The following is a 12,410-nucleotide window of genomic DNA, read 5'->3' on the forward strand; positions in this document are numbered from 1 at the left end:
GGACGATGATGTCAAATGTCATCAATACATATATTTTTTGACGATATCGATTGGAATAAAATATGTACGGGAACAAACATTAACTTAATGTATACTTTTTCTATATCGTTCTTAAATATTATAAAACGTCATTCGCATGATTAAACATTGGTTTAATTCTCGTTTAGAAAAATGTGCAAACTATATAAAATAAGATAAGTGTTGATAATTACATTCAATTTTTAAATATGTTTATAATAGATAGATATTTTCTGTATATAAACATTTTAAAAATGAAGTATACTTTCTATAATTAATTTAAAAAAATCTGTCACATGTAAATGGGTTTAATGTTTAGAGAAATTGGAATATAACTAACTTTTTAAAATTCATTTTTAATATCTTTCACGACTTAATAATAACAAATTAATATCAACAAGCTCTTCAAAATTATCCTCTTATCATAATCTTGGTTTTAGAGCGACTACCTCGAAAATAGAATATCGAAATGCATGGATGCTATCATATAAAGCTTCGATAGTAAAAAGTAGTTTGGGATAGTATTTAAAAATATTTACTTATTTTTTATTTGCAACTATTAATGGAAGAAAAATTAATTTATGTTACACGCACATTAATTAATCATAAATATAATTTGACGATGATAAGATAGTAAAATATAAAACTTATATGATAAATATGTAATATCGTTGATTTAAGGTTATATTTTTGTTCAACATTTTACACGTGTTTGATGGGTAAATAAATATTTTAAATCATGAAGGAAGTTCTGCTAACGAATTGTGAAAAGAACTTTGTAAATAAATCAGTGGAACAAGGCACAGTATGTATTTTTTAATATCTTATTGTATGTAAAAGTTTAAAATTGGTTAAAATGTGTTTTAGCGATTGGATGGCAGATGTTTATTTGAAGCACGACCTGCTAAAATTTATTTTGCATCCAATTGGGGTAGTTGTATGGTTTTGCTTGGTCAAACTAGGTAAGAACAAACTCAATAATGTAATATTTACTTAAAAGTATTATAGATACTATTAATATAATTTATTTCTTTGAATGTGTACAAATAAGAATATTTTTATATTAATATTATCTATAAATATTAGATACCTATAAATTTATGTATTTAATTTATATATAAGATGTTTTATGATATTGTAAAGTAATAATTTTATTATAGAGTTATAGCACAAGTAACATGTGATATTCAACAACCTAAGACTTCTCGTCCTAATGAAGGAATGCTACATATAAATGTTGAACTTAATCCAATGGCTGCACAGCATTTTGATGGTGGTAGACAATCTGAGATTTCAGTATTGATTAGCAGACAACTTGAAAAATGTTATCAAGATTCTAAATGTATAGATTTAGAATCCTTATGTATCATAGCTGATAAACAAGTAAGGAATATCGTCTTAAACACTTTGAACTTTTAATTACCTGAAATTAATCAAGATGTTAGTAGTAATTGTAACAGGATATATAAGAGTTAACAGTTATATGACAAATTCTATATATATTTGCATAAAATATTATTTTAATTACGTTTTATATTTGGATATTAATATGACATGAGATATTTTTTAATTAATACAGGTGTGGAATTTAAGGGTTGATGTTAACGTTATTAATCATGATGGAAATTTAATCGATTGTGCTTCCATTGCAACATTAGCTGCTCTCTCACATTTCCATAGGCCTGATGTAACTTCAAATGGTGAAGATATTATAGTTCATCCATTTTCTGAAAAAGACCCTTTACCTTTAACATTATATCATTATCCAGTGTGTGTCTCTTTTATAACATTTGAAAGGTTAATTATTTAAATTGTGTAATTATTTTAAATAACCCGTTCCAAGTAATAAAATTTGTTATAAAATTATATCTTCTTAGTGGAAGTACAGTTATGGATCCAACATATTTAGAAGAAAGAGTTGGTGTAGCTCAACTTACTCTTGGTATTAATTCGTATAGAGAACTTTGTAGTTTACATTTTAATTATTTGACAAAAACTATGACTGTTGAAGACGTGATATCAGCAGTTTCTAATTATGCAACAAATTATGCTGTTCAATTAGTGCAACAAATAAAAGAAGCAGTAAATTATGATGTAGAAACAAGGTAAAACTTTCATTTTTTAGTTATTTTATATCTTTTATTTCCCATATTAGATTATTTTCATTTTATAAATATATGTTTAGGTACAAGAAAGATAATCGTAATGTAAATCGCTTTAAAGAGTGCATAATTACAAAGAAGTTGACAACTATGAATAGTGAATGTATCAGTATTAAACTGCGTAAATGGGGTGAAATAGAAAAAATGGAATCTACTGGTAAATAATTCATTGATCATAACAGTATAGTGCAAAAGCAATGATACTAAACAACCATCTATTGTAATCTTACATACATTTGTATTTACTTTTGTTTTTAAGTTGACAGAGAGAAAGAGGAAGAAGATGAAAATTGTACGATTATAAAGCCTGGAGAAGGTTCTGCTGAGTTAATAACAAATACAGTAAATATCTATTCACTTAAAAGGTTACATTACAATTTAATATGGCTAATGTAATCAACATTTTAAAACTATTTCCATAGGGTATGTCATTTGGCGAAGGTGGACCTAATACATGGAATTTATCAGAATCCTCAGAAGAAGAAACAAACGATGTTGAAATTACTGCGGAGATAAAGAAAGAAGAAAATAAAATAGAAGATATAGGTATTTTATATAATTCATTTCTATGTATAACATTTTTGATAAATGGTTTATAAATAATTAATCGAACAATTATTGTTTTAGAATTAAGTGGAGACAGTGAAGAAGAAGCTATCGAAATGTTAGAAGTAAAGGATTTAATGTAATAAGTGAATACATAACAAATCAAAATTATATAAAAGTATAATTTAATCATTGTTTTATCTACTTATTATTAAATAGTATTTTTTTCAAATGACAAAGAAAATAAAAATGAATGGTATAAATAAGCAACATTTTATTATGTATTGTTATATTTCTAATATATATATTTTTTATACATAGCTCTTATAAAATACCTATGCCTATTAACAAGTAAAAATCCATACATATATTTTTGATCTTACTAATAAAATGTTATTACAGTAACAAAACTCATGAAATGAGGCCTAGGCTATGTCGTATCATTACTTAAACCATTCTTTTGATCCAATTTGTTGGCATTGGTTTTTACTGTGTAAATGAAAAAGCTTAATGCTTCTTTTTCAATTACAGGGATGGTCTTAAAATGCTTCATAAGAGTCTGGAAGGAAACAATATACATATTATAATATTTTAAATATTTTATATAAATTATTACAAGTACAGTAAGTAGACATTCTCAAAAACATAATAATTTTTGTTTAAAATATATATTTTTGTTTAATACATACATCAGCTAATTGAGCTTTATTTAAACCTGGACGTGTAGAAACTTTATAATGCCTTTTATATCGCCTTAGTGTACCGACTTGTAATTGGAAAAGATCAACTTCAGGAAGATCATTATCCGTTTCACCTGAATCTTCTTCTGAATCCTTGCGTCTACGCTGCTGTTGTTGCTTAGATCTTGCACATTGTATCACTTGTTTATGATAATCACAAATATATATATGACGTGCCTAATGATAGACAAGATATATAATGACATGTTATTATCACTTAATCATTTATAACTACTTTTGATATTTAAAAATTTTTCTTTAAATGAACTATTCATAAAGTATTACAAAAGATTAAAAAAATATTAATAAAATATAAATACAAGATACAGTATTTATAAAAATACTGAGACTACTATTTTTTTACTTTTTAAATTGTATGTATGACTTAGACTGCACATATTATTAGCACTTAAGAAAATTAATAGTAATATAGATGAATCATAACTGGTATATAAATTTACTTCCAAGACTTGTACCAGCATGACATTGTGACATGCTCAATAACTTTAATTTTTTATAAAGAATCTTAAAAAGAAAACTAAAATAATGCTATTTTACAAAAATAATGACTAAATCTTTCATGAATGACACATAACATCCAAAATTATAGAAAAGAAATCTTAAAATAAACTTAAAAGAAAATGACAAGTATATGTATTGTAACATAATTTGTAGTCATTAATCTTACCACTGGATCAAGATTAAGTTTTAATCGTCGTTGAGTTACAGTTTTTTGAATACGTTTGCTATAAGAAGCGTTGCCAGCTGGTCGAGTGCATCGTTCACCCTCATCTACAAGGCAACAAATTTGATCAGCAGCTCCTCTGGAATCTTCTTCACCGGTACTGAATCCATTCATTTTTTTTTATTCTTAACATCAACTAAATCAGTATGAAGAGTATTTAGAACTTTAACAACCTCGAGATTTTTTGGTGTACGTGTTTTGCGTCAAAAAACGGCGTGTCTGAGAGTAAAATATACTCGGCGATGCCTATTATTCACAGTCATAATTTCCCGTTCAATTTCATTTGTTATCGATAGCTTTTCAAAGAAACTTATTCTTCAGTTGCCGGTATAAAAAGAATTTTATTTAATGTAACGATTCAAGCTCACAAATCGATAATTTAAATAGTAGAGTTTGCGTATTACGAAGACATCAATGTTAAACGATGTCGTATAATGTTTCACTTTCTTTCTCTCAAACAATTTAACATACGAAATATTTAAACGTATCTGTTACTGCAAATGCTTTGAAAATTTTGTTAGAAGACAAACATTTGACACCACACTTCCTCGCAATACGTCTATGTTTCTACAGAATTCTTTAAAATCCTATGTTACAGCACTTCACCGCGTTTTATTATTTACACATCTACATTGATTCATATGATACTACGTGAACTGAAGATACATATGTGCATGCATGTATAATATAAATATATAAATGGATATACATATACATGGACGACAAGGTTTAGCTTTAAGAAATCCCTATACAGCAAAAATCAGTTTTACCAACTATAAATTTTGTCATTGGCTCAAAATGAACAACTTGTAATTAATCATATAAATGTATATATTTCATAATCCGTATAGTATTTTATCAATATTTTATATTTTGCATTGTTATTATTACTTCTTGTTTGTTTTGAATTCATTTAGCTTTTCTATCAAATTCATATTTACTAAAAATATTTTCCAAAATAAATCATACGTTTATAGTCTGTGGGATAAGAAGAAAAGATAAAGATAACAAAAAGCAATATCTAATAAAAAAAATTATAAAGTTTTTGATTTGGAAAACTAGTTTCTTTTCTTTCACATGTTGCATGTTTATTATATATATATATGCATGTATGTATGAATAAAGCTAATAAATATATCTATTATAAGATATTCTCTCTGCTATTATACATATATGATTTATGTCATATTCTCAATATAAAACATATTTTGTGAACAAATTAATATATTTTTTGAAAAATCGTAATTGTTATAGAAAAGATATTAGTAGAATTTATATATATAATAAAATATAAATTACATATAGCGTATAACTTCTAACTCATTTGTATAATTTTATATTTTAAATTCGTAGTTTAACATACATATTTGCAAAAATTTATTATAGTATTTCAATTCTTTCTTTACGTAAATTCGTAAATGTATTATGGTTAATAAAAACGGATTTATAAATATTATATTTCATATAATACTAATAAGTATAATATGTGCAATACAAATTTTTATAAATAGCTGTTTATTTATAATAAAAACTGTGTGCAGTTATTTTTTTATGTTAAAGATTATTACATATATGTATTTCAGAATATTTAATAAAACAACTATATCATTTATTTTTTATTACTTAAACATATTTATCTCCATAGTACAAAATAATTCATTAAATTAAAGAAAGATATTATATATATGTATACACATATATAAAACACACATATATGTGTATATATATATATATATATATCTATATGCATGAATACTTTATGCATCATGTTGGCGGTACTGCAATTTGCGCCTCAACATTTAGCTTTCGGAATCTAGCGCCATCTACAATAATAATAAATTCTAACCTTAATGATTTAAACTATTTATTTGTCTAAAGGTATTATTATTCTAGTCAAACATAGTAAATACGTTTTATTGCTAAACATACGTTTATTCAATAGGGTAGAAAACGATATTGTTTACTGTGAAGCGAATGATATTGTGTAGGCAGTTTTCCATGCATGATTTTTCGCGCCCTTTCCACCAGCAGACATTTTATTGGGGGGGGGCAAAAAGAAACGCTTCAAAACATAAAAGGTTGATGCTGATTGGCTTACTTTTTGCGGCTTATCTGAAATAAGCCAATAGTAATACAGATTTTCCCCATACACTTTCATATGCCGCACAAGTGGCGTGGGGTCGCGATATTCGAAGCTGAGAATCCTTTTAGCTGTAGAGGACCGTTCAGGTAAGAAAAATCCAAATATTTTTCTTTTTGAGTGTTGACAGATTTTGGCGACCAACAATTGATCAATAGGCTATCATCATAGTATGATAAGCGTAATACGAGCTATTATTTAGTGAAGTGCTACTGTGTTGCGTACTGTGCATATACCTTTTATTTCTACACAGCCGTCATAGCAAATGGCTGCCCAGAGATGTGTTTAGCAGGAAGGTTCTCGTATACTTTGTTATCATTATGTATAAATACGTGAAGGAATTTCATGTGACAGTTTTCACTGTCGTGAAAACGTGGATATTCTAGATTCATAATGTAAAATGTCGGCGTGGCCTGTGTCACGAGTGTTTCGTCATAAATCATCCGTCAAGGCTATAGCCCGCGTACGATCAGTCTCTGTTTGGCTACTTGCGCCATGCATTGGCATATATGGGATCTTGCACTATAGTACTCGTCATAGTTTTATAACGATTAATTTCCCGTTTAATCCTTAAATTATAGCAGCGAGCACGGTGCAATTGGAAAATGTGTAAAAAATGAGAGGGACTTTTAGTCATTAGTTTGTTATCCATAACGTGGTTTATAATATATTATATTGCTTTTGATTTCCCGCTCACATCCAATTCTCTGGTCTCTTAAAATTATATGTGCATAATCGACAATGGCATATTTACGTCCTATTTTATTCACTTTTATAGAATAATACGAATGTAGTTGAGTTAACGAAAATCATTTTTACGATTTGTGTTAAACGAATCAATGAATAGTAAAACGAGAAAGAACGAGCGTTATGCACAGTATGTTTACACGTAAGCGTCTCTTAAGCGTCTGTTTTTACTGTCTGCGCCATATCATCAACGAAACGTACTATACAAGGCGCCAAAATAATTTTTACTTTCTTTCTTCGGCTATTATTGCATTTCTACATTATAACATATAATATTTTTGGTCAGTTCCTAAAATTTGTCGACGTTATTGTTCTTTTATATGTCTAATATAAATAAAACACCAGATCATTTTATATTGAAATATGTGGTTGATTATATATAAAATGGTGGGAATATAATCAATGTACGGAAGACATGTTTGCAATACGCAAACGTCACTGTACTTGTTGTGTGTGCGTAATATGAGCTTACATGTAGTCCGGTAGAGATGTATACGTGATATTATACTTATTCGTCTCTTTTGCTTATACTCACAACACGTTATCAAATCACAACTTTTTTTTCTTAAAGATATATATTTTTTACATGTATTAATATGTGCTCTTGGATACTACAATTATTGTTTATTGGATTGGAATGTCTGGAATTTCTACAATAACAATATTACTAATTCTTCAATACTATATGTCATATCTATATTTACACACCTGATAGAAAATTATCAATGACTCACCTATTTATATAAAAATAATTTTTAAATTTGTATTAGATATTTAATTTTTTAATTTTAATTGTATTTATTTGATTTGTTGAAACCAATATAAATATTTTGCATCTAATTTATATACAAAATTTTCAAATTATGAAATATTTAAATTATAAGAAAAAATCTATATTTTAAGTACATTTTTTAAACATTTTCTTAATATATGATACAGCCATTCTGACTTTTTTTATCAAAGTTCTAATATGAAATGCATTGATAATTCCATCGGACCATAATCGTTCTCTCTGTACTCCAAACGATGAACCGGAGATAAGATTTTGATTTATAAATCGTGCCCGTTTAGTACACAAAATATTTTCGATGCTGTTTGATATTAAATTAATGAACTATTTTATAGCTTTAATTTGAACATCCTTTTTCTCTTTTAAATCATTTTGTGCAATAATTACAGTATGTATATTACTACCATATTCAAAAACATAAAATAAGATCCAAAATTAGAAAACATTTATTGAATATTCAATGCTATACTGAATATTCAATTAATTGCAATTTTTTGCATATTTTTGAAATTAATGTTACACTATCCAAAAAACGCGATAAATTTGCTTATACAAAATGCACCTGACACATAGCATGTAATGTTATGAAATCAGGAGTAAACCAGTTATTCGATTTTATGTATATTCGACGTAGTCATATTATACGTAGATACTGTGGACAGTATAATATTACCACCATCCACATAAATCATCATCTTTTATAATACGGATACATTTATTATTGAGCCAGTATTAAAGAATACTAATGGATCAATGTCGGGACAATGTGAAAACTAATTATGAGTAGATTATACTGTGTACTATGTTCTCAATATAGCTCGTATTTATTTGTATTACAAAAAGGTATCGGACATTAATTTTTCGATATAGTCTTCAGTCATTTGTTTAAAAAGATATCAAGAAAAAACGAAAAGAATAAACTAAACATGTTAGTGCACATAATTTTATGAGTTACTAATTAACAGAAATGTAACAGAAAAAACATAACTTGCATTCCTGATAGCAATTTTTTATCTGTATTGTTTACAAAACAAGAATTTATATGAATATAAAAATGAAATATGTGCGCAAAGTTGAAAGTTTCAATATTATAATTAAACATAATATAAGCTACAACCACGAAAAATAATTGAATATTTCAGTAATTGATACAAATATGTATATATATATATATATATATATGTATATATTGATATAAATTAACAATAATTGATTAATGTCATTAACTTATATTATTAATAATTTTTTTAATAAACAAATATATATAGACAGTATGTTTCTAGACATAGTAAAAAATAATTCACAAAATTGTTTTTTAGAAATTGAGAATAAGTTCAAAATATATTTTCACTGATCTTCAGAGTTCAGTTTTCCATAACGTTCTTCACTAGTTATTTAATATTATATAATTCGTTTATTTATTAATTATAATGTTGCTACAATTACATTTCTGATAAATGACGTTAGAGAATTATCTTATATCATTTTTTAAAATGGATAGTGTTTTTAGATCAAATTAGATAGTATAAGCAAAAAAGCATTATTCAGTTTATTTTTGGGATTCTGTTATGAAATAAGAAATAGTGAAAATTATTAGTTTGCTATATATGTCAGTTTGATTTTATATATTTAATTTTATCGTTGTTATTCTATTATTTTCTTACACTTATACGATGTCTGTATGATATAAAGTATTACTCCGCGACAGGGTATCTCTACATGTTACGTGTATTAATAATCGATTATCGAGTATCAACATTTAACCAATGTTTATATGCTATAAAACTTCTGTGTGGCTGCTATTTATACTCTGCTTACGTGGTTAAAGTTATATAAATTTTACATAAAATTTTGTGCAAAACAAAGTGTTATCAAATTAAACAGTTATGTTATATGTTGTATGAGAATAAAAATAAAAACAAAGTATAAACACTAAAGAATTTACGTGATCAGTAAGGTAATAGCATGATTTTGAATTTAAAAATAGATTTTAGAGGAGTAGTAATAGCAGTTGGACATAGAGCTTTGGACGAATTTATTTAATTATTTATTCTATTATTAATTATTATTTATTATTTTATATTATTTTGTTTTAATTATTTATTTAATTATAACGAATAAAAAACTTAATTTACGAGTGCTTTATAGATGAAATATTGTTATCTTTTGTTTTCCGTTTATATTTATGTAGGGGTATTTTAATAATATGTGGTATTTATTTCAAAAACTTAGTAAATACAACATACATGATTATATACATTTCACTTTACAATTAGAAATTTTATCTATATAATATTTATAGTCTTGCATTTTTCGGAAAAGCAGATAATTTTTCATGTTTGGAAGAATCGAATAATATTCGAGTCTGATCAATTGTATAAAAATATTCTAAACAGATAAGAAACTTTTATTCTACATGCATTCCTATGACGTCAAACAAGTCTCTATCTTGAAAAGGTTAATCCTTTCATTTGAATGGGAGCATCTTATATAAAAGTTAGTAAAACATAATTTTCAGTTCCTAGATATGAACTTTTAAAACAATTCTATATACTGCAATAAGAAACTACAACATATTTTGTTTATTTGTGTAATGTTCAAGAACAAATATTTAGAGCAAATAAAAATATAGGGAAGGTTCATTTGATTATTTCTTTTTTTAACGAGTCGATAAATTTTACGTACTTCATGTTAATAAATTTTGCTGTTTCGAAACACACTATCTTTGCTACATCGTAATTATTATACTGCTATAAGACATACTTTCATATTCTCGTGGACCATTGACCCACATAAGAGTTCCTGATACTTCCTAATTGATGGTGTACATCTGTTCGAAGATTGTAGTTTTAAAGTAACTTAATATTTTAACCGTTCCAGAGCATTATCATTCTGCAATAAAAAATTTTTAACAGAAATATCAATTACTCGCTGATAATATTTTATATATTTTCATAGTCGCTTGTATTTGAAAATATTTTTAATGAAACTACTTACAACATCAATAGCTTGAATTATATATAATTCACTATTTAATTTTCCAATATAGAGAAGAGTAGTTATGTTATAGGAATAGTTAACACAATAATTTAGAATTATACAATTGATTATTACATTATATACAGTATGATTTAGAAATATGAATGATAAAATTCGAATAATAAGGATGTTATTGATTTGTTAATTTTGAAAGAAAATTATCTATCTCTAGAGAAGAATTTTCTAACATATTTTATTTCCGTTTATTTTCGAACAAATACTATACATAGGAATATGTAAGTATTTATTTACGGTTTCTTTTACACCGATTTCAAATCTTTTTTGGTTACCTGCTTGACCAGTTTTTATTTCGGCAATTCCAAGGTATTACTGAAGCCAGGTATGCGAAGCTAGAAAAATGTTTACGGTAATTGCTAGAACTAATTGAACCCTACCTTCATGTCGTCAAAACGTTTACCTGCTGATGAATAGCATGGAAATAAATTTTCTCCTATAATTATCTATACCCAAAATACGTAGAAATTTTAAAGTATTGTAAATTTTAAATTTTGAAGTAATTGCATTAATATTTATTTATTATTATTCACAGAAAATGTACATTTCACTCTACTTATAAATCAAACCAAGTTAAAATAAAAATTATTATAGTCAGAACTAAATATACTGAAATATTATTTTAAATAATGCTTCACAGAATTTTACTTACAACAGTTTTAGTTAAGTCATTTGGAATTAAATACAGATATCTTTAATTCGTATATTATATTTCTCAATCATTTTCCTTATTAAATTAATGATGTGCTTCATTATTAATACTGAAGTATTTTAGATTTTCCAATAATAGTTTTATATTTATAAAGGTCTTATTTTGATTAGTAGTATTTCATATTCATATGAATACGTATGATAACAGTGTTGAATATGTACTGATTAAAATCATAGCAAGAAAAATTATACTTGTGTAATACGATATATTGAATTACTGCAATCGTTGGGTATGATTTGATTGAAAACTTAATATATACGATACATACAATTTTGAAAAACATGATTTCTGAAAATTGAATGAATAACATTTAAATTAACATTTAAAAATTATGTGAACCATGTGGAGTGATATTTTTTAGAAATTGTGGAAAATTATTATATAACTTATTAGGAATTATGACAAATATAATATTGTACACGTTATCCCACAATATATAGGATATTTACATTGAACTCGACTATTAAAAGTTACTCTTAAATCGTTTGTTGTATAGGAAAATGCTTCACATAAAAATTGAAAGAAACATATATGTTTGGAAATATATGATTTTTTAACATATTAGTCGGTGCAACTCATAATTTCTTACAGACAGATATTGAACTATTTGTACTAAATATCTATTAGTTCAAGAGATATAATTTTACTTCAATATTGCGATATGGTATTCAATTTCGAAAAAAGACTCTAGATAACACGTAATCAATGAATATAATTAAATTTCAACTAATTATTGATTGGATAATGTGGATATAT

At 25.8% G+C, this 12,410-nt stretch overlaps 2 protein-coding genes across 2 annotated transcripts; one reads left to right on the forward strand and one right to left on the reverse strand.

The window, feature by feature from the left end:
• The first annotated feature begins 337 nt into the window (after positions 1-337).
• LOC117207029 (exosome complex component RRP45-like) lies at positions 338-2,996 on the forward strand. The gene is made up of 10 exons (XM_033446840.1): positions 338-489; positions 700-823; positions 886-980; positions 1,179-1,401; positions 1,598-1,815; positions 1,896-2,123; positions 2,204-2,337; positions 2,440-2,522; positions 2,603-2,726; positions 2,808-2,996. Exons 2-10 carry the CDS (start codon positions 758-760, stop codon positions 2,867-2,869), a joined length of 1,233 nt encoding a protein of 410 aa, XP_033302731.1. The 5' UTR covers positions 338-489; positions 700-757; the 3' UTR covers positions 2,870-2,996.
• A 2-nt stretch (positions 2,997-2,998) lies between these two features.
• Positions 2,999-4,913, reverse strand: LOC117207032 (histone deacetylase complex subunit SAP30 homolog). Its single transcript, XM_033446844.1, has 3 exons — positions 4,155-4,913; positions 3,416-3,643; positions 2,999-3,285 (listed from the first exon to the last, which is right to left on the reverse strand). Exons 1-3 carry the CDS (start codon positions 4,323-4,325, stop codon positions 3,157-3,159), a joined length of 528 nt encoding a protein of 175 aa, XP_033302735.1. The 5' UTR covers positions 4,326-4,913; the 3' UTR covers positions 2,999-3,156.
• Positions 4,914-12,410: the final 7,497 nt, after the last annotated feature.

Source organism: Bombus bifarius, unplaced genomic scaffold, assembly GCF_011952205.1.
Source record: "Bombus bifarius isolate JDL3187 unplaced genomic scaffold, Bbif_JDL3187 scf7180000008014, whole genome shotgun sequence".
Lineage (NCBI taxonomy): Eukaryota > Metazoa > Arthropoda > Insecta > Hymenoptera > Apidae > Bombus > Bombus bifarius.